We start from the raw sequence: 22,678 nt of genomic DNA, 5'->3' as shown, positions 1-22,678 counted from the left end.
TGTTAGTATTAAAGAAGTCAGATAGAACTGTACCAAGAGTTTGATAAGGTACATATTAATGTAGAAAAGGAGAAAAATCAGCCTTCAACTAATAAAATTCTGAATGAAAGCCAGTGCTCAAATACAAATTGTAATAGTTTATGGACCTTGAGGGATGTGCGGGCTGTGCTGCAGGGTGCGATACAGGGCAAAACTCTGGTTTTCCCTCTCCTTTGTTTTTGGCGTTCCTCATTTGTTATTGAACAGGATGAAAAGATCTCACTTTCTTTCCCCAGCATGGACTTGGTCCAAGAGTAGAGTTAGAAGGAAGGTTTGGACTGTGAATGAAGAGACAAAACACAATTATTCTTACTAACTAGCCTAAAATGTTAGTGATGAATAATAGCAAGGAGGATGGGGAATGGAGCAAAAGAAGAGAGAAGTGCCTGGCTGGACTGATTTCTGAGGTTCTCCTCCAAAAAAAACCCTGTGGGGAGAGCCCCAGCCTGTCATAGCTGCTCTGTGGATGTCTCGTTCTGCAAATACTTCATATGCTTTTGTCCATCTTGGCTGTCCCGTATTCGTGTTCTCAGGAGAGACTGGTAAAAATACAACCATGCAAAGAGGAGGCAGGGCTGGGGGGAAACAGCACTTCATGTAATGCATCCATTTATCTCATAGCTGTGTTCCTGATTGGTAGGTTTGCTTGAACTTCTGGATCCTTGAGCAGACCTTTCCCAGCTGATTTCTGAATGTCCTGGAGGGGGAGATGGGGTCTGTAGCCATGGTGGAAATGAGATAGACTTCATTATAGACTTTAGTCCAAATTGTGTATTTTTGAAATTGTTTAAAAGTATTCTGTATGTCTGACTAGAGCCCCCCTACAGATGCACTACATCTGTAGTGTAGATGCATTACAGATGTAGTATTTTCTTACCACATTGGAAAGAGTGCATATTTCCAACCCCCTCCCCTCCCCCTGAGTAGTTTAGGAGCTTAAACATGCATAGTTCAGGGCTTTTAGAAGTTTTTCAGTGCCCATTATATGTTAAAAGCAAGGCAAATGCTGTGTGTAAAATGTCTTTTCCACTGGAGGAAAAAAAAACTCCTTCCTTTTTTTTTGCTGCCTAAAAGTACTATTTTGTTTACACAACTTGGAATACAACTAATACCATATTGTGAAATTGATAGATATTGCCAGATGTTCTTTTTTTACTTCATACATGGCAACATGTATTCAGCTTCTATTCTTGATTAATTAGTCATTGAATAGTACATTCACAATCAGATTGCAAAATGTTGTGATTAATGGTGCTGATTTGATAGTTTTAGGTAGTCATGAGGGGTTTTCTTACTTCCCAAAGAGTTTAACATTGCACAACTGCTGTAAACATTGCCACGTTTACTGGGTGATTTTGCCTTTAATGACTGTTTTTACCTTATGTGCCATGTATTTTGCACCGGGGCTGTTTGTCACTGGTCCTGTATGGTCTATGCTGTGAGACACCCCAAGGATCCCCAAAGGGCCGTGGTGCACAAGCGCAGCAAGGACATGGCTGCTGCCCTGGCTGCAGGACCCCCTGCTGCGAGGGGTCAAGACTGAAGATGGCCTGTTATCAACTGTACAGCAGAAACCTCAGCGCTGGTACTTCTCAAGTCTCCTACATGTGCTCTGTGAAGAACTGGAAAGGGTTTGGGTAGTTGCCACCAGCCTTGATCCACAGTTTGGTACAGCCAGTAAACTGAAGGATGACAAAGGAGGTTTCCGGTTGACTCCTTTCAAGAAACTTCTCTAGACAGTCAGGATCTCTTCATTTGCCAGGAACTCTGTGGAGACCTCGTGCAAACTGGCCCAGACACCTCAGCTTCCAGTCTCACTGCTAACTTGCCTTCTGCACTTGACCTCTCAACTTAGCAGCATCTCAGAGGAGACCTGTAAGCATCACTGAGCTTGGTTTTATTCTGAACAACTGTCACTGCATAAGTCATAAAGCTGGTGTCTGTTTTCCTGATGCTGGATCTCGCTCTCCTGAGTGGGTGTAAGAGAGTCTTTGAATTTTGCTTGTGCTTTGGTCTGATGTCCTGCTCTACACCTCCAGAACGGCCGCTGGTGTCTCTGTGCTTCCTCCACGTTAGTGTCTCTGTGCTTCCTCCTCCATCCTCTTGCTCCAGCTGAAGCTTCTCCTGCTCCTTGCCCTAAAGTCAAAGACAGCTTTGCTGGCCTACAGTGCTCACAATGTCCCTGCTAGACCTGCTGCTTTCTCCAGCCTGCTCTGCTGCTTGCCTGGCTCCCAGAATGCCATATGGCAGGGAAGTAGCTCTAAAAATTAAGTTCTATTGCGGTTCTCTCGCAAAGCTCTCTCTGCAGTTCTTTGATGACACAACTTGTGTTGATACACGTTTTCAGTAAAAATGAATTGGGTCACTTTTCTGTTAAAATTGAAGACTTTTTTTTTTCTGTGAGGGTGGTTTGTTGCCCCTTTTGAATATGCACTGAGCATATTCTGAGCCCCTTAAAATTCTTCTATGCAACCTGTTTCAGTAGTTTGCAGTGTACAAACAGTGCACCACAAGTTTCAAATTGTCACATCCCAGAAGCCTAAACCGCATTGTTGTCTGTCTTACTGTTGGCAAATCTAGGAACCAAACCTAGATTTGTGGAGTAAATTACAAGGTAGTGTAGACATGGCCAATGTAGTAATGTGGCTGTAGCAGTGAAAACTGAACAATGAGAAGAGTGCTTGTGGAAATGGAAACTTCTCCACTAGCCTTGCTCTGTGCCTCAGTCCTTTGTGCTTGTTGTCATCACGCAGTTACTCTCATAGCTGCCAGTCTGGAACTGTGGCCCATGCAGCCTCTCTAAATACAGGCCAAGGTGTTGTTGCAGCAATGGGGCATACAACGGGCTCAGGAACAACTAAGAAAAGCTAAGCAAAGTAGTGTATTGTGCTCTTAGCAATACTTGGCCTTTCTCCTATTTGAAGTACTGCTGGAGCTGCTTTCCAGTTTCAGGAGATCCTGGAAATTTTCATATATATCCATAGGTATGTATATTTTTAAGATAAAAAGCCAATGATAACTGTTACTCTTTTTTGCCTGTACAGGTTTGCTGCCTGTAGCATCCAGCCTGCAAGGAAATGGGCATGAAAGCAAAGAAAAAGAGAAGTGGAGATTTTTTGGAAGTTTGAATCTGTAAAGAGTGGTGCTCTGGAACAAAGGTAGCTGTGAAAAAAAAGAGGGAAGAGAAGGAGCTGCGAGAAGGGACTACTGTGACCCAGCAGCAGACACTGTGTTGACAAAGTGGAAAGACTCTCCAGCAGAAGACGATGTGGGTGCATGGCAAGACTCGCAGGCAAGAGCAGCAGGCACTGGTGAAGGATGCGACACCAGGACCAGTGCTTGCCCCATGCCTCTCTGTTGGCATGTGACACGTGCAGGATCTGCAGGTGCTTGAGATCATCCACAGTAGGACTGCTTGTGGTGGGGAGAATTGCTCCTCGGTTCAGGACCTGTAGCTTGTGTTCCTGTCTGTGGAGATGCCCTTCTGAGTCTCTCTTCTGCTTCTGTTCAAAGCTTCTTGATTATTTTCCTTTTAATACTCTTCACACTGGCCTAAGAAAAATAAAGTTTTATATTTTGTTAATTTCATGGTATGTTGTTTTTCAGCAGTTGGTGGGAAAACCTGACATTTTATAGTAAGCATCTTGTGCATGTTTGTCTGTCATAGCCGCTCAGATAATAAATCTGCTTAGGTCTGCAATGTGGGCATTGGTTTGGGTGATGACACTAGAAGTGCTGTGTTATGAACACCCAGAGGACAACTCCTCATCACAACACAACGTTCTAGCTCTGTGCCTAGCTGCACAGCATGGCAGTCTTCCTCTGCAGCCTTCATCATGCATGCAGTATTTCCCAGCCATGCAGTCTTGCGTAGCCGAAGCAGCTCTGCAAGGCACAGTGTTCGGTGACAGTGCCCAAGTTCCTGTGACTTGCTGCATTTCCTATCTGCTTCGGGAGAAGCCTCTGCCATGTAGACACATAACTAAAAAGAGCTTGGGAAATCACCGTGTGTCAGTTAACAAGCAGCAGTTGCAAGGAGGAGTCCTGCTTTCAAATCCTCTTAAAAATCTAGCAGATAACCCCTTGAGTGTCCAGCTGAAGTCTGTTAAAGAAAAAGCCTGCAGGCAAGATGTAACAGCTTTGTTTTCAGAATGATTTGAATTGTGTGCCATGAATAGACACGGGGCCTTCTGTTGTTAATATTTGTTTCTTTTCTTTTCTTTTCTCACTTAATCATAAGCATATAGTGCTAAAATTTAAGGAAGGGAAGAAAAAGGAGCAAGTTAGCTTTCCACAGCTAATGCTCTTGCCACTTCTGAAGACTGAGCGCATGGCTTGATGAGGTCCATTGGAGAAGTATTTCTATTGTAATAGTAACTGGAGGAAAGTAGCAGTCAATGCTGAGGGCCATCAGGCTGCTTCTGAGTTACTCTCAAGATCTGGATTACAGCATACAGGTTGCTTAGCTTTTTTCTGAAGGGAGAGAGGGGCCGTTCATTTTCTAAAATGGCAAAGGCGTGATTTTGGTGGTGTGGGATTCATGATTCTTAAATCTTCCAAAGCCTTTATTTAGATCCACTGTTTGGTACTCATGATTCTGAGTGTTGAGGCATTTTGGGGGGTTATTTTTTTTTGGGGTGGGTGGGTACAGTGTTGGGGTTTTTTCTTTGTGTGTTTGTTGTTGTCATTTTGCTTATTTACAATTTTGGGGTCATTAAGGTTGACACATTGTGTGTGCATGTGCAAGTAAATACCTTAGTAATGTATTCCTATAGCTTCCTGATATGTTTTGTTTTACCCTTATAGTTTGAGAAATGGAAAATAATCCAGGACAGTCCTGTTTCTTGACTCTTGTGAAATGCAGCTTCATGAACACAAGTTCCAAAACTGTTCTGTCTTAGAAATCCTTGTAACGCCTTATTTACTAGAATTTTGTATTTCTGTATGCATCGTTAGGAAATATTTTTTTCCAAGGCTTTGTTTTCAGCGGGGGCAGTGTGCTGAGAAATTTACACACAGGCTTTCAAGTGTGGGAAGGGCACTGTGCTGCTGGTTACAAAGCTGATCTGGTGTTGCTCACTGAGTGCAGACTGCATGCATGCTTCTGCTCCTCTGTGAGGAATGCAGGTTGCTGACTGCTGGAGTGGTGGGCAAGCTGGTGCAGCCCTGTGCATAGATTGCATCTTGGTGGGACCTGCAGGTCCTGTCTCTTGATCTTCTGTGGTGGGGAGGTGGGAGATCAGCTAACTGCAGACAAATAGTTCTTTGCTAACAAAACAAATTAGAACCGCATACTCTGCAGGGTTTCTGCTGCGTTTTTGCGTTTTCTGCTTTTTCTTTGCAGTTGCAAAGAAATGTTCTTCAGATGTTTGCTGTCTTGAATAGTGCAGAGAGGTGGGGTGGACTAGCTGGAGAAGCTGGTAGTTAGTATGTGTTGTGTTATGAGAAGTCTGCGTGTGTTTAGTAACCAATCAGTGGGGATACAAGTGGGCAGTACCCTTCATGGAGGGGAGAGCATGTCTGAGGAGCTTTCCTGGGGCTGTTTGGGGGTAGGCATAGTGGTGGTCTGTATGGCACCTTACCTCCAGCTGCGCTGCCACCAGCCACATGCTTCTGAGCATTTCTGCTGGTGCTGCCCTTAGGAACTGCTGGTAGGGCTGGTGGGGTGGTCTGCCTGAGGTGGTGGTGGTCAGCAGTGCTCACAGTGCTAACCCGAATCTGGGCTACCTGCAAAAAAAGTGTGGTGGGAAAGACTCCGTAACTTACAGAAATGCGGTCTGTCTCACTGCTGCCAGTGCTGGTCAGGGCAACTGTGGGAAATCATTAAATCTAAGTATGTTGTTGCTCCACAGCCCTTCACTTACTGTCTTTTTCCCCTCTTTTTCCTGTGTCTAACAAAAGCATCGGAGTCTCCCAGCAGAGCCAGCACGGGACCGGTGGTGCTGGCGGTGACAGTGGCGGTGCCAGTCTGCATCCTGTCCCTCGCGGCGGTGCTGGTGGCGTGCACCTGCCAGAGTCGGCGCTGTGCCCGTGGCAGGGCGAAGCAGCCCAATGTGGAGGAGCCGCTCTCCGAGTGCAACCTGGTGAACTCCGGGAAGACGCTGAAGGATCTCATCTACGACATGACGACCTCTGGCTCCGGCTCTGGTATGTGGGGGCTGCCCAGCTGCCCTCCTGTTGCCTTCACCGTGGCTGCCTTTGCTTTGCCACCAACATAAAGAGCAGATATTCTTGATGGAAAAGGCACATGTGCCACCTTGCTTGTAGGGATGTAAAGAACATTGCCAACTGGGCACAGGGTGCCCACTGGTGGGGGTCTTAATTCAGAAGGTCTCACACCAGTGACAGGTTTTATGTCAAGGGAAGTTTTGTGCTGATACGCTTGATGACACCTTACAGCAGAAATAGGGCTTTGTTTGCTCTTTTTCTGTCAAATTGTGAAAGTTTGATTATTTGAATGGAAAAGTTAAAAAAGTTAACTCAGAAGTCAGTTTCAAGTCTGAAACAAAACATTTCTGGCTGAAATTTTGTTTTCCATTAACTACATGCCTTTTAAGATTAATTTATTATACTTCTTGATTGCTTTTTCACAGATACAATGAGTAGACTTTGGCTTTATTTATCCTGAAGTTTCAACTGTCCATCAGTATCCCTGAGCTAATAACAGGGCTTTATTTGTGCTGAGCCATGGTGGAGGCAGATGGAGTCTTGTGCGTGCTGGTGCAGTTTGTTCTGATTTCAGCCGAAGGGCAAGTTTGCTCATCTCTGCCCAGAGCCAACCCAGGGCTGGCCACCGGCAGCCAGGATGAGCCTGTTTGAAGTTAGTACTGGCTGCAGGGTGAGGCTCTGTTGGAGAAATGGGAGGGAATTTGAGTAAGCTGATCTTCAAACTGTATTTTTCCTGCTCATTATTTTGCTGTTAAAAGCAAGGTTGCCTCGATTAAAAAGTAACAACAACAACAACAACAAAACAACAAAAAGACCCAAAACAACAACAACAAAAAAAGACCAAACTAAAAAAACAACAAAAAAAAACCCAATCATTTATTTTAAGCCCCAAACAAGCATGGTATCAGGTCAAATGAGGAAGGAGTTTATGGCCAGCAAAGCAAAATGAAACTGCCACAATAATTTATTTTTCCTTTTGAAAATTTCACCCAGAACAAGTTGACTGCAAAACAACAGTAGTCCATATCAAACTCAATTAAGTAGCTCAGGTCTTGGCATGCTCCAAAACCGTGCTCTGGTCTTCAGTCTGCACGGTGCTGGTGGCACAGAGGGCTCTCTTCAGCTTGCTTCAGAAGTGACACTGTTATGCCTAGTAACAGACATAATGTGCACTCATCTGGCAAGTAACATTCAAAAGTATGATTTTGGGAGATTTTTGTTGGGAAAAGATATTCCCTTGGTACTCTCTGAAAGCAAAGTCCTGAGAACAGCTCACTGAAAAATGTCCAGCTTCAGGATTTATAGATCACTGCTATGTCACAAATACTCATATCTTTTCTTTAAACTAGGTTTACCTTTGCTCGTACAAAGAACCATCGCGAGGACTATTGTCCTGCAGGAAATTGTGGGAAAAGGCCGATTTGGTGAAGTCTGGCGTGGAAAATGGTGTGGGGAAGATGTAGCTGTGAAAATCTTCTCCTCTAGAGATGAGCGATCCTGGTTCCGTGAGGCAGAAATTTATCAGACGGTTATGCTGAGACACGAGAACATCCTGGGCTTCATTGCTGCCGATAACAAGGGTACGCTGTGAGTCCTGCAGGAAATCCCAGGTGTCTGTATCGGAATTGCTTTCACTGCCCTGACTCTCATCTGAAACACCACTTTGAAAGTCACAGCTTTCCTTGAGCTCCTTCCTCATGGTGTGGCCAGAAGACTTGTTCGTTTGCATGCCTGAGCTGGCCACAAAATAGGAAAGGCTTTTCTCGGATGATTCTTTTTAAAGCTGAATAATTCTTGTTTCCTCTGGATAGATAACGGGACATGGACGCAGCTCTGGCTTGTCTCCGAGTACCACGAGCAAGGGTCCCTGTTTGACTACCTGAACAGAGGCACAGTGACAGTGGAGGGCATGGTGAAGCTGGCGCTGTCAGTGGCCAGTGGCCTGGCACACCTCCACATGGAGATTGTTGGCACACAAGGCAAGTGCTTCCCCTCTGCTTGTACTTCAAGTGTTTGAAGGAGCTTCAGCAGTATTTGCAAAAATGGTTATGGGTGATATGGTATAGGAAGGCATGTTACAAACTGTTAAACTGCAAGACACAGTATTAGCGTGAGTGTGGTACAGTATCAACAGAGAATAGGATCTTCCCTCTTTCTTTGTCTGCTTCTCCTTTTACATCTTTAAAGAGGGTGCCTATGGGAGCAGCTGTGCTAAAAGGGAGTGCCAGTGAAGGATTTGCTGAATTAACTTAGAGGGTAAACTTGCCACTTTCTCTTTTTGTGTTTTATTCTTGAAATACCAATGCTGGGACAAAAATGTCCTCAAGGGCTTTTTTTTGTTTGTTTGTTTAATTGAAGGCATTTAGCAGAGCTGGACTTGGTACAAAATAGGCTTCAGTGGTTTCTCACAGGGTATGGTAACAAAGTTGAACAAAATTGGGTTTTCTTCCTTGCTCGTTATGTTAAAATTCATACTATTATCAAAACTGACAGTGCTTTCTCTTTCTGTGAACAGGCAAGCCAGCAATCGCTCACCGAGATCTGAAATCTAAAAACATCCTAGTGAAGAGGAACGAAAGCTGCGCCATAGCAGACCTGGGCCTGGCAGTGAAGCACGACTCGGTGCTGAACACCATTGACATTCCCCAGAACCCCCGGGTTGGGACCAGGAGGTGGGTGAAGGTGGGCTGCTGACTGCTGGGATGGCTCCTCTGTGCCCCTCGGCCCTTTCCTCCATTGGTGACTTCCTCCTCTGCTTTTGGCATGTCAAGTGTTGGCAGCAGACCGAAGCCCTCTGTCCCTGCTGGCTGGGTGCAGAAGGCAGTTGCCAGCCCTGGGATGGGATGGAACACAGCAGCCCACATGTGCTCTGTGGTGTGGGTGTCTAGTGTCGGTCACCCCATGTGCTGCGGGGCCCAGGAAGTGCATCATGCCCAGCACCATGAGGAATCATGGAAACGTGTGTGGATGTAGGTAGCTGTAGTGTTGCTCTTGTGATTTGCCTGCCTCCACCAGCATAGCTGTTGGTAGTGAAAGGTGAAAGGCAAGCAGCAAAGCAGAGCTGGAGACCAGTGCCTTTAAGAGAGGACATGATTTGTTTCTACTGGTAGCCCATCCCTGTCTGTCCCTGGGGTTTCAGGTGGCTTAGTTCATAACAGTCACTTGAACTGCATAGTGTGAAGCACTGTCTCAGACTTTCTCAGTGTTACACTCACCACCCAGGACAACTCTGTCTCTTACCCTCAAAATTGCTATCAAAGGAGTTTCTCTGTTCCCTTTTTTTGCAGTAGGACCAGCTGCTCCCTGGCTCCAGCATGCAGCAGTGCAGCTGCAGTTGTTCGTATGTACACGCTCCAGCAAATTAACCTTTGTGTGCTTTAAAGGTATATGGCTCCTGAGATACTTGATGACGCAATGAACATGAACATCTTCGAGTCCTTCAAGCGTGCAGACATATACTCTCTTGGGCTAGTATACTGGGAGATAGCCCGAAGGTGCTCTGTTGGGGGTGAGGTTTCTGGCCTTTTCATAGAATCCTGGAATGATTTGGGTTGGAAGGGACCTTAAAGATCACCCAGTTACGACCCCCCTGCCATGGGCAGGGACACCTTCCGCTAGACCAGGTTGGTCCAAGCCATGTCCAGCCTGGCCTTGAACACTGCCAGGGACTGGGCAGCCACAACTTCTCAAGCAACCTGTGCCAGTTTTTCACCACCCTCACAGGGAAGAACTTCTTCCTAATATCTAATCTACATCTCCCCTTCATCAGTCTAAAGTCATTCCCCCTTGTCTTATTCCTACCTGCCCTTGTAAAAAACCCCTCTTCAGCTTTCTTGTTGGCCCCTTTAGGCACTGGAAGCTGCTCTAAGCCTCTCTTCTCCAGGCTGAACAAGCCCAGCTCTCTGAACGTGTATCCATAGCAGAGGTGGTCCAGCCTTTGGGGCACCTTTGTGGCCTCCTCTGGATCTGCTCCAACAGCTCCACATCCTTCTTATGTTGGGGACCTCAGAGCTGAACACAACTAATTTTGCAGTCCAGACCACTTTTATCTTTAATAAACCAAAAGCACTCTCAATTATCTTGGCAGTATGTGGTAATAGAAAACTGTCATGGAGCTTTTGTTCAGTGTAGTCCCAAATATTCCTCTGCTCTCTCCCATTGCCTGTAAAAACAATTAGAGTTTATTCTGGAGCAGCTACTTTGGATTTTGTGTTACATGCACAATAAATCTTTCCTAGGAATCATTGAGGAATACCAGCTGCCTTACTATGATGTTGTGCCTTCTGATCCTTCAATAGAAGACATGAGAAGGGTAGTTTGTGAGCAGAAGCTCAGACCAAATATTCCAAACCAGTGGCAAAGCTGTGAGGTAAAAGCAGTTTTCCTGTTTATTACAAAGCATATTTAAATTAAGGTGGAATTTTTCAGATGTCCAGCCTCTTTTGAATGTAAATGTGTTTCAGATGTCTAGCTCTTTTTCAGCTCCCAGATCAATACAAACTGTCTTTGCGCCCAGTGCTGAACTCTCTCAAATATAGGTCTTAATCCATGATACTGTTGTTGGATTACTGTTTCGGAGAGCTATATTTTATCTCTGGGTATTGCTCTTAAAAAATAAAAGCAGGAGGTGATGGTTTTATTCTTGACCTGTTCATTTAATTTCTTGTTTGCAGGCGCTGCGAGTGATGGGCAGGATAATGCGTGAGTGCTGGTATGCCAACAGCGCTGCGCGGCTGACCGCGCTGCGTATCAAGAAGACCATCTCACAGCTCTGTGTGCAGGAGGACTCCAAAGCCTGATGGAGCTCCCTGGAGGACAAGAGGGGAATGAATTCTTCTGTTCACCTTTTAACATGTGACATTATTTTTATGTTTGGTCTACCTCAGATAACATAGTTCAGTATTTAAGTGCTCAAACCAGAGCACTGACATCTAGCTTCGTATTTGGCCACTGGAAGGGGCAACTTTTGACTTGTAGATCGTGTTTTATACAGGAAGTCAATGACTTGCTTTGGTTTTCTAATATTAGACACTAGGGTAATTGCAGAAAGGAGCTTAAAACACCACAGCAGTGAAAAAATACCTTCTGCTGTTGTGCTTTTTATCATACTCAAACCCCAAACATACTGGAAATAACTAATATTGCTTAAAGCCTGTTTGCAAGGGAAACAACAAGTTCTATCCTCAAACCAAGTAAAAGACCAAATTTAATCCAGCTTTTTACATATTTTTATGCAGGTATCTGAAAAGGGCCTGTCAGTAAAATGCATTTTTAAACACTCTATTTATCATTACCAAAGCAAATAAAAAAGATGAAAATTCTACTAAGTATGTATGTTGTGAACAAAAGCATCTAGTCAGGTTTTTATTAACTTTTATTTTTATTTTCTTGGTTTCATATACTATATTATAGTTAGTATCTGGAGTTATTTCACTCTGTTGATTTGTTTATTGAGCATATTGATTAAGAGACAATTTTTATTTTTAGTAGTAGGAAAAATAATAGAGGCAATACTTTTCTGATAGATATGTAGGGGTGGAATAGGAGGAATTCTACCTAATCTGAGAGAGTATATATTTTTAAGCAACATTTTGCCAATCTGCCACTGGTAACATTTTTTTAGTGCCTTTTGATGTTTTAGGGGGAAGCTTTAACAAAATTAATCCTTGGGAGACAGCTGAAACCTGGCAGAAAGGTTCGTTTCTCATTGGAGTGACATACTGTGCACCCACCTCACTGTGTTGGAGGATATGGGGGTGCCCATGCAAGCAGTGACCAAGGCTTAATGTTTCAAATGTACCTGCACTCTGGACTAGGTCACTGTTGCTGTTGTCTGTTGTGGCCTAGGGATCTGTTAAAACGCAAATCTAAAGCGCTGATGTCCTTGCACGAAGCCAATACAGCCTATTCAGAGGCTTCACATGGATTTCTGTAACAGCACCAGGCTGGAGAAAAGTATAAACATGTCTAATGGCATTTCCATAATACTGCAAGCTATTGAAAGTGGGGTGTTTTTTCAGAATTCACTGAGGTTCTGGCATTTTGTGAATTCTGCCCCACTCCGTGGTCCACACATTTGAATACAGTGTATTTTTTAATATTTTTAGTAGCCAAAATTATACATTTCATAATAATATGGTTCTTCAAATGTTTTTGAATCTGAATGGTCCATGGAAATTAAGCCCAGAAGTCTTTCCAGAGTAGTAAAGCTTTGCAAAAATTCAGTGTAGCACAGGCAGCTCTGTGGAAGCAAGCTGTTTGCTAAGTATGTTATTTAAGATCAATCTTTGACATGTAACCTCTTGAACTGGAGCTTTTACATGGAAAAATGGGTTAAACATTTACTGAGTGGGATGCTCAGCAGTATCAGTACTCCATGTTTCATCCTGACACTAGGACATTATGGACACTTTATAGATGTTAACTGTGCTGTAAATAGGCTCTAATGCCATTTACCTGTTTGCATAACTTTTAGTCACTCCTGCTTGTGTTAAATACTGTAAGTCTTTGCATGGTCTGTTAGCTGAAAGGTGTGGAGTATTTCTACTAAATTGCTAGTAGATTTTTCTCCAGTATGCTTTCTGAGACGGAATCAAAGCCATCCTATAGGTTTAATTCTTGTGTGCTTCAACTGCATAAACTACACCAGGGAGCTCAACAGATGCGTTCTTTCGTAGCTGTTGGAAGGGTGATTGTTGCAACTGCATGATCTGAAGCATGATCCTGACTTCAGTATCAAAATATTTGCAAACAAAAGATCCAGCATTTGTTCTTATAGAATATAACTTGAAAAAATTCCTTATGTTAAAAAGGAGCAATCAAAGATTTATTTTAAATGGGAAAAGGAAATGTCTTATCCACTGAAATAAAAGTAATTTTAAGTAGTATTAGGACTGCTGCTTCAAAAGTGTGTAAAATGTGCAGATGAGATGCACTTTTCAGAATTGCTGTAGCACTTGTGAAGGTGCCTGAAAGGAAATGGTCTGTCATTCCAGAGCTCCTGGTGCTTGTGAACCCAGTTAGCTTGTCTGAGAGAAAAAGAATGTTTGTGACCAACCAGAGAAGTGTGTTAAAATATGCATTAAACTGAGTCATTTAGAACAATTAACAAAAGGAGAATGTATCAAAGAGTGAAGCCTACTCAAGCTACTAGGGTGATCTGCTAGTATGGGGTACCCATGTACAGCTAGCCAGTGGAACTCTGGAAACAACTCCAGTGTATTCCTGGATGTCTGCTCCTCGCAGTGTGATGCACTTGCATAATCACAGCACTGCTGGAGTGATCAATAATGAAACAGAAGTAGTTGATTAAAATAATTCTGAAATAACTGAAGGAAATTATTTAAAAAAAAAAAAATACTGCAGTTTCAAAAGGAGGCCAAGTACACTTGCCCGTACGCTGACAGCAGGTACACCTTTTGTTAGCAGTACAGTTTGTGGTTGAGCAGGTTCATGACTGCTCAGGAAGGAGTGGAGGAAGGAGTGGTGTTTGCTGACCAGCGTAAAGGAACCATCTGGTTGGAAAGCCTGTGATGTTTGTAGCAGTCTCGATGCATTGAGACCCATTGGTGAAAACTCAACCAGTTGCTGTACAAAACGCAAGATGGCCAACGGACACCATTAGTTTCTCTTATACCACTTTTAAAACATGTCAGGTTTTTTTTTGCCTGAAACGGAGGCATTCCTTGAGCTTCGCAGGGAGAGTTATCAGAATGCTTTCTAGAGATTTTTCTTCCATTTTAAATTGTCCTATGCACTTTTTACCCTTAGTATCCTTTGAAAGTATCTATGCCTCTAAAGTGTATGTGATAACTGCTCCTGGGGATTCTTTCCCAGGAACTGGATTGCACGGTGGAGGAATTTGGTGTCTATGCAGAAGCTCCTCTGGGTCAGGAGCTGTGCTAGACTGAAGTCATGCTGTGAAATTAAAAACCCACCATTTTGGCATAAAACGCTTTGGTGACCCACTCTGTAGAGCTAGGAGGTGTTTCCAGGAAGGTTTACTGGGTAGCAGGATGGTGGACTGGTGAGTGGGGACAGTACTACCTGCTCGAGGCTGTGGATCTGGTGCTGCCACTGCTGTGCTGCTGGCAACTGCTTGGGTGTTTCTTGAAGCCCTCCCCTGCTCTGGGGATTGAGGTAGCATTTGTGCCTGGTGTAGCTACTGCAGTAAATATGGTCCCTGCCTTTGCAAGGCTCGTGTGGCTGTTACAATGCCCTTACACTACAGCTCACCCAGTTTTTATTTGCACGGTGGTGTAATGAAATTGGACAAGATGTGCAGGGAGGACATAGGCAGAAGCTTGCATTCCTCTGCTGTACCGTCCCTGGGGTGCTGCCTGTTTCCCTTGCTTTTTTTCAGTTAAATCTTGCTTCAGACACCAGTGTAACCACCATCAGTAACTTCTTTTTAGTTGTAAATGCCACTTGCTTTTTCCTATCCATTTGGTCAGTCTTATGGGGTAGTGGATTTTTAGGCCATGTCTGTCTGACTGGGCTGCACCTCTCGCAGCTCCAGCCCCGGGAATACTTTCAGTCTTTTCTTGTGCATAGATGTTATGGTCTGTTTGCCCTAGCTTTTAACTTAGCTCAATATTTTTGCACTGGTTTTCTTTTTTTCTTTTTTTTTCCCTGAGAGGTGAATGTACGTTTTAGCAAGCTAAACATAACTGAGCCAAAGGGTTGATGTTGTACTGGGCTTTAAGATGTTTGTAAGCTATACACTCCTTTAAACAAAACCAAAGAACCCTTGTTTTAGTGGCCTTTTCCCTCAATGTAGATTTGTTGTGTTCAAATTTAAGAGCAGAGGTTATGCTGAGACACTTCGTGGTTTTAGGGAGCCTTAGGTTTCTTGAGAGTTTACTGATGTTCCTGCTAATCTCCATTTAAAGCACAAATTCTTAAGCTCATAGAAGTTTCCAAGCTCAAGGATGCTCAAGACCTGTCACCGCATTCAGCCTCTCCTAATTGATGCTTCTAGCTTGGAGGAGTTACTAGTCTTTTAAATTCACTTCTAATAACAACATAAACCTTAATGCATGGAATATGAACTGAAAGGGAAAGTTAATTGCCATATTCTCAAGCACCTGATTTTTTGTTTCCTTAAGTGTTCCCTTCAAGTACCCCTTGAGAAATCGAAACTCTAATCTATTTTGCACTTTGCTACTTTTATAGTCATTTGCACTTAACCGAGATCATTCCCTCATGTAACCCTATAATGAATCCTTTAATATTTTAGTCATTGTTATGTCACTTCTTTTTTTGCAAGAGGTCCAGGAATTATAAATAAATTTCTTTAGAAATATGTTTAGTCCCTACAGCGGGTTCTTAACGTTGAAAGGATCAAGATTTTCTTGCAGTCTCTGTCTGGATCTCATGTGGCTGTTGGTGGGCTCAAGGATGTCCCTGGCACATCCTTGCTCATAGGAAGGAAGTTTTTGTGTTTCCTTCGTTGATGCTACGAATGACATCTTACTCTGCCTCACCTCTATGTGGACATGCTTAGCACCAGGATTTCTGTCTGCGTCAGGTAGTGCTCCTGCATGGCTCCCACCCGTACCACAGATTTCACTGGGAGGATGTGTGGGAAGACTCTCTACCACATTGTTTGTGGTGTGCAGATATAGGTGCACAAAAAGTGATGCATGTTCACAAAGGTTATGGCTCAAAAGTTCCTACTGTGGTTTAGTTTCAGTTTTGCAGAGCTGTTCCTTGGCCTGCATGTGGAACCTCATGCCACTGTGCATGAGTGCTACCAGCAGCAGCACCGAGAGCTTGTCTTCTCCCATGAATTGAACCATGGCAGTGCCAGCTGTGCACCTGTGATTCCAAGTGGTGTGGCAGGTATCATACCTATGTGGCAGGGTACCCCAATCTGTGTGAAGTTTTCAGGGAAAGACATCTGTGTTCTGTTTTAACAGGCAGTACAATTTATGACTGTATGGGAAATACGCATTAAGAGGTACAATATATTTCTACAGAATATAAGAAATGTGCAATAAGTAATAACTTAAACTGAATGTATTTTTGGCATAAATAGATTGAATGTATTTTGAATGTAGCTGTTATATTTGCGTCTAAATCTGCTGTGGTTTTCAGTCCCCAAAGAGAAATGCGTGTTTTGTCAGTCTACAGATCAGTTTCTCAGTTGTCTGTTTTTTAAAGGAGCATTAATATTTTATCTGGAAGTATTGTAATATCTTAAAACTTCATATAGCAGTACAGTGGTAAAAATTCAACCTTCATATTGTGAAATATCTGCTCTAGTGTACACTGCAGCAAGTTGTTTCCAAAACTACTGCTAAAGTTATTGCTTGATATTGCAGCTGCCCTGGATGTAAATAATTTGTTTCAATGTTGTATTTTGTATGCATATTTTACATACTGGTATACTTTGGGAAAGATGTGGTGATTTTAATAAATTAAGCACACTCTGCCATTGTGTTCCCATGAAGTGTGAAAATATTTGGTTTTAGTGTTTATTTATGTGAGGGGAAAAGGGCTGAGGGCTGTTTCAGGTAACCTGTGACACTGGAGTTTTCAAACATGAACCAAACTCTACCGCTGGCATGTGCTCCCAGCCCTTCACCCAGCGGGGCTGGGGGAGGCTGCCATCAAGCATGGGGTTCTCAGATCTGTGCAGAGACTGGGAAGGGGCAACTTCCTTCTGTCCACCGCTTCCTCATCTTCCTATTGCTTGTCTTGGCTGATGTGCTGTGAAATGGGGAGTAAGTCACGCGTGAAGAGTGTCCTGCGTGCTTGCCATACTCCTGTGCTGGTAGGGACCTGTGCAGCTATGGTGTGTGAGCTCTGCCTTGCTGTTCCTCCTTGCGCATGCTCTTCCTGGTGCATAGCAGACATGGTGGTTCACAAAACATCCAGCTTCTGCTTATATAGCAATGATGAACCCTTATTCTAAAAGAGGTGAACAGCTAGTTAGCACTGGTGCTGAACCAGGGTGTTCCTTGCACCCTTGTGCCTCTGCGTCTGCGAAAGAGCAGCTTCTCTCCCATTCTGGAAAACATCCTTCCTGAGAAAAGGGTTTACTTCTTCAACCTGCAAGGAGGAGAGTCTGCTCTTGGCCTTAGCACCTTGTTCTTGAACCTGTGCTGATGTGAACTCTGAGCTCCCTTTCATACAAGAGTCCCTGGATCCCACTCTTCCAGCTATTTAGGTTTCCAGTGGCATAAATATGAGTGGCACCCACTCACACAGAGCACTTCAATTCTGTAGTCAGCTTGCTTGGAAATTCCCCTAACGTAACTATGGCCTAGGGCTTTAAGTCAGACTTTATTCAAATTTAAGACATGTCAAAATGAAATCCACCATGCTACTAAGCAAGAGAGACTTCCATGGCTTTTGAAAGATACTGTGGGCTTTGGTTTTTTTCTTCCTAAACAGAACACTGTATTATAGGCAATTACGTGTGATTTCAGTCCTTCTGCAACAGAGTGGGATCGTAAGTACACTCTCACTTTTTGGTAACTGCATGTTTCCAGAAAGTTTCTGGAGTGGGTCCCCAGTGGAACAGCAGCGGCTTGTGGCTCATCTGCAAGCATTGGCTGCTGTCCCTGGCCAGGGCTGGTGTCCTATTGCCTGGGAGGGTGAAACGCTGCACTTCCAGCAGCCTGAAAAATTAATGCTCCTCGGAGATCCCTTTCTCCAGCACGCATGGAAGAGAAGCAACTTGCCCCAGTGAACCAGATGTGTGCTTTAGTATGCAGGTGCCATGCCCTGTCTGCTACATCCTGGCAGCACCAGCAAAATGCCAAGTGCTTTCATATGGGAATAAGTGCTCATGACAGACTGCTTGGTGGAGAATTTTGGTCTAAAAGAGAAAGGACTAATCTTAATTTTCTTTTTGTTAGGTAAACCAGGTCCACAGGAGTCATCAGTGATTCGGAGAAAACTCCAGGAACAAACTCGCCAGCAGAGTTTCAAGTTGACAAGCAGGTATTCTTTATTGCGGCGCCGGGAGACACGGGGGATAGCTCCTCCTAACGTGTGTCCCCGAATTGCTCTACAGGTCATCCTTATGTGGTCACTGAGCATATTACATCATTTTCCAAAAAGTTTCCGGCATGCATACAAAAATGTGGTGGTCTTTAAGGGTCGTTTACTTTTCCCAACAAGCTTAATTAACATTACAGACATAGAGATCATCCTGGCCTCTACTTATCAGTTCGTTTAACTGCTCTCATCCTGGGCATCTGCTAGTCCAGGATACTCCCTAGTAGATGCTTACACCAGTTTAATGGGTTTATTAACACCCCAAGCATAGCAATCATCCTGTCCTTTTACTTATCAGTTAGTTTATCTGTGCCCTCCCTGGACATCTGCTAGTTCCAGGTACTCCCCATCCCCAGGTCCTGTCCTTCTGTTCTGCTTTTCTCACACCTGTTGTACTGAGGTCCTGAGGGCCTGAAACTATGTCAATTACCTTCAAGCACCGCAGTTATTTTCATTAAAAAGCCATCAAATTTAACATTACTTAGAACTGAATACATTTTGTACTTTTGTGCCTCCTTGTTTCATCAGTAGAAACCTGGTAGCAGAGGAGAAGAGCCAGCTCATCAGGTTCCTGTCCTGCAGAGGGTGGCTCCCCACTCATTCCTTCTTCCCTTGTAATGTGAGTGTGGGCAGAAACTCAGCAGGCTTCTCAGCCGTGGAAGGGTGGGTGCTTCAGAAGCAGGCAGCTTTGCATGAGCTGTGCTTGGAGGAAAGTCTCCCATCCTCTTCTGTGCGTTTTAGAGCTGGTTAACAGCGAGCTTGAACGTAAAGCATTGCTGAGACACAAACCACTGCTCTTTCATTCGTAAGGATGCAACTCACCTCTGAGCTCTGAAGCTGGTGTTTGCTGTCCCAAGCTGTGAGTTGAATTCACAGACATGTCAGACTGGAAACTGCAGTAACTTAGCATGCAGTACAGAGAGGCTTTGTTTTGGTACAGAAGTTGTAAAGTTTAGTTTTCTGTGACTTTTCTAAGCAGCTCAAGGAGGATGTAGACATGTGTGCTAATTAGTACAAAGTACTTGCATGTGTGTGCATGGTGGAGAGGAGCTTGCATCTGCACAGGACGTGCCAGGCACCCCCAGTCACTGCTGGGAGATGCATCATTTAGTTTACAGCTATGGAATGGCACAGTCCTGTTGGCAAATGACTGTGGATTTTGGAAAGCTGTTGCATCTTGTTTTCTTTCAAATATTCTATTCTTTCCTGGGCTTGATGGTGTGTGGGAATTTAGAAAGTGTGTGAGATCATGACAGCCTAAGATATGTATAGGAAATTCATAAAAGAAAACAAAAAAGGAGAGAAAATAGCAAAAATCAGTAGTCTCCAATCATTAGGCTGGAGCATTATTATGCTGCAGAGGCAGAATCTCTTCCTCTTCCATTAAGTGTTTGATTACCTCTTGGTTATTTGACATCAATTTAATTGCACTTTGTCATTGCCCATGCATCCTGTGGCTGCAACAGTCTGGATGGTAGGACAGTGTTTTATAGAATCATAGAATAGTTAGGGTTGGAAAGGACCTTAAGGTCATCTAGTTCCAACCCCCCTGCCATGGGCAGGGACACCTCACACTAAACCATGTCACCCAAGGGTGTGTCCAACCTGGCCTTGAGCACCTCCAGGGATGGAGCATTCACAACTTCCTTGGGCAACCCATTCCAGTGCCTCACCACTCTCACTTCCCATGTGCTTACCACGGTGGAAGCAACCACCAGATGACTGGAAACACACGCTGTGCTTCACGCCACTGACTGGAACACTATCCTGAGCCTTCAGAAACAAGTCTTGTGGTGACATGGCACCCCAGAGAGAATTGAGTCAGACAATGGAACTCATTTCCTGAATAAGCTTGTAGACACTTGGGCCAAATAGGATGGCATTGGGTATGTACATCCCTTATCATGCACCAGCCTCTGGGAAAAGCAAATGGTACAATGGACTGTTCTTATCTCAAGCTATGGGATTTACATTCTTCTGATTCTCCTCCCCACACCTTCGGAAGCAGGGCAGGGGGAAGAATGGAGGGAGTGAGTGAGTGGGTGCGTGGTTCTGAGTTAACGGCTGGGCTTAAACCATGACAAAACTTCTTCCTTATATCTAACCTAAACTTCCCCTGTATAAGTTTGAACCCGTTACCCCTTCTCTTACCACTGCAGTCCCTAATGAAGAGTCCCTCCCCAGCATCCTTAGAGGCCCCCTTCAGATACTGGAAGGCTGCTATGAGGTCTCCATGCAGCCTTCTCTTCTCCAGGCTGAACAGCCCCAACTTTCTCAGCCTGTCTTCATACAGGAGGTGCTCCAGTCCCCGATCATCCTTGTGGCCCTCCTCTGGACTTGTTCCAACAGTTCCATGTCCTTTTTTATGTTGAGGACACCAGAACTGCACACAATACTCCAGGTGAGGTCTCACGACAGCAGAGTAGAGGGGCAGGATCACCTCATTTGACCTGCTGTCACGCTCCTTTTGATGCAGCCCAGGATACGGTTGGCTTTCTGGGCTGCAAGCGCACACTGAAGCCGGCTCATGTTCATTTTCTCATCGACCAACACCCCCAAGTCCTTCTCCGCAGGGCTGCTCTGAATCTCTTCTCCGTCCAGCCTGTAGGTATGTCTGGGATTGCCCTGACCCAGGTGTAGGACCCTGCACTTGCCCTGGTTGAACTTCCCTGCTGGGAAGCACTTGTGTTTCACAGCACTGCCCTAGCAGGAGCGCCCATCTTTGCTCTCTGGAAATTTATTTCCAGTGAAACAGAGAACAAATCCCAGGAGGTAAAATTGGGTATGTTGACACTTCAGGCTCTCTCATGGATGAAGGAACCTCTGCAGGAGCAGGTCATGGGCAAACAGCTCCATGAACCCGCTCCGTGCTGGGTTGTGCTGTTGACGTAAGAACTGACACATAACCACCGGGATGGTTATATGAGGTGCCTTATTGAGGCGCCGGGAACCAGGGGTACGCACCCAAATCTGGTTCCGATTCCTGTCACATCGCGTTAGCAATTTATACACTAAAAATTTCGTAACTAATACATATTCAACACAGATTACATCATTGACTAATACATATGCATCAAAGATTGCTACATCAATCTATTACGACATCAGCCTCTTCTGCGCTTGCGCCGCCCCCTCTGGTGGTCGCCCTGATGAAGTAAGGAGTCTTCCTCAGATGAAGTAAGAAGTCTTCCTCAGGTTGTCCTCTTCACCTTCTCTCTCTTCTGGACGTTAGCATTCTCTTATCTTCACCAGGATGCTTCTGGTATGCCGTTTTTGGCTATCTTAAACTTAGGTTCTGCTTGGGTAGAGTTTTACAATACATACACCTATACTCCCCTCACCGTATGCAGTTATGTTAGCTCTTGCTACCAAGACTACCATTATATCATGTAGTTACAGAGTAACTATGATACAAAACGGCAAAGTCTTCTAATATACAAAGCCTCACTATTGATTTATAAATTTCTCAAATATAATCATTTTACTATTTTATATGATTATTTTATTGTAAAAACTTCACCCTCTCTAACAGTGCTGGTGAGGATGCAGAATGGCAACAAGCTTCGGGTAAAACAAAGTTCACATGATTTGTTTCATTCTCCTCTGGGCTGGACTGAGAGAAGCCATAACTTACAAAACTACATTGCAGGAGGGATTTGGTCTGACTGGTGTCTCAGTGCTAACAAAACTATGGGAAAATTTAAGATCAAATTGATACTCACCTGAGTTTTTGTAGTGTGTGTGAGAATGTAATACTGAAATCTACTCATTTAAACATTTGAAATACTAAAATCTATTTCATTTTAAACCTTTTTGAGATTACTTTGAATAACAAAGAAGATGGACACGGATGAAAATTATCTTTTCAGGAGACAGCAGTATAAATAGGATGCTACAATTCAGTGGTACTGCAGTTGTCTGAGTATCTTCCATTACAAACAAGCAGTTATATATATTGTGTATACATGCAGCGTGGTGCCCTCTACCTGCTCCTGAGAGGGGGTAGAGCTGCTAAGCTGTACAGGAGTCTATCTGGTGTATTCCTGTATTGCTTCTCATGTTTGATTCATTACAAAAATCCCCATTCTGATTTCACTGGTAAGTTAAATGAGAAGTGCTGGCAATTTATTGGCTATAAACTGATTCGGAGAAAACTCCAGGAACAAACTTGCCAGCAGAGTTTCAAGTTGACAAGCAGGTATTCTTTATTGCGGCGCCAGGAGACACGGGGGATAGCTCCTCCTAACGTGTGTCCCCGAATTGCTCTACAGGTCATCCTTATGTGGTCACTGAGCATATTGCATCATTTTCCAAAAAGTTTCCGGCATGCACACAAAAATGTGGTGGTCTTTAAGGGTCGTTTACTTTCCCCAACAAGCTTAATTAACATTACAGACATAGCGATCATCCTGGCCTCTACTTATCAGTTCGTTTAACTGCTCTCATCCTAGGCATCTGCTAG

At 44.1% G+C, this 22,678-nt stretch overlaps 1 protein-coding gene across 1 annotated transcript in view; it reads left to right on the top strand.

Annotated features, from left to right (window-relative positions):
* Window positions 1-16,643, top strand: part of ACVR1C (activin A receptor type 1C) — a 36,764-nt gene extending 20,121 nt beyond the window's left edge. Inside the window, exons 3-9 of the mRNA XM_062637840.1 lie at window positions 5,941-6,186; window positions 7,557-7,787; window positions 8,019-8,186; window positions 8,723-8,879; window positions 9,591-9,715; window positions 10,446-10,576; window positions 10,881-16,643. Of these exons, the coding sequence (XP_062493824.1) occupies window positions 5,941-6,186; window positions 7,557-7,787; window positions 8,019-8,186; window positions 8,723-8,879; window positions 9,591-9,715; window positions 10,446-10,576; window positions 10,881-11,006 (1,184 nt within the window). The 3' untranslated portion in view covers window positions 11,007-16,643. The remainder of the gene's footprint in view (window positions 1-5,940; window positions 6,187-7,556; window positions 7,788-8,018; window positions 8,187-8,722; window positions 8,880-9,590; window positions 9,716-10,445; window positions 10,577-10,880) is intronic.
* The last annotated feature ends 6,035 nt before the right edge of the window (window positions 16,644-22,678 follow it).

Source organism: Pezoporus occidentalis, unplaced genomic scaffold, assembly GCF_034315485.1.
Source record: "Pezoporus occidentalis ecotype Australia unplaced genomic scaffold, CSIRO_AGI_Poc_V1 ctg54, whole genome shotgun sequence".
Classification (NCBI taxonomy): Eukaryota; Metazoa; Chordata; class Aves; order Psittaciformes; family Psittacidae; genus Pezoporus; species Pezoporus occidentalis.
Note: the sequence above shows the minus strand (reverse complement) of the source record. Positions and strands in the feature narration are given on the sequence as shown.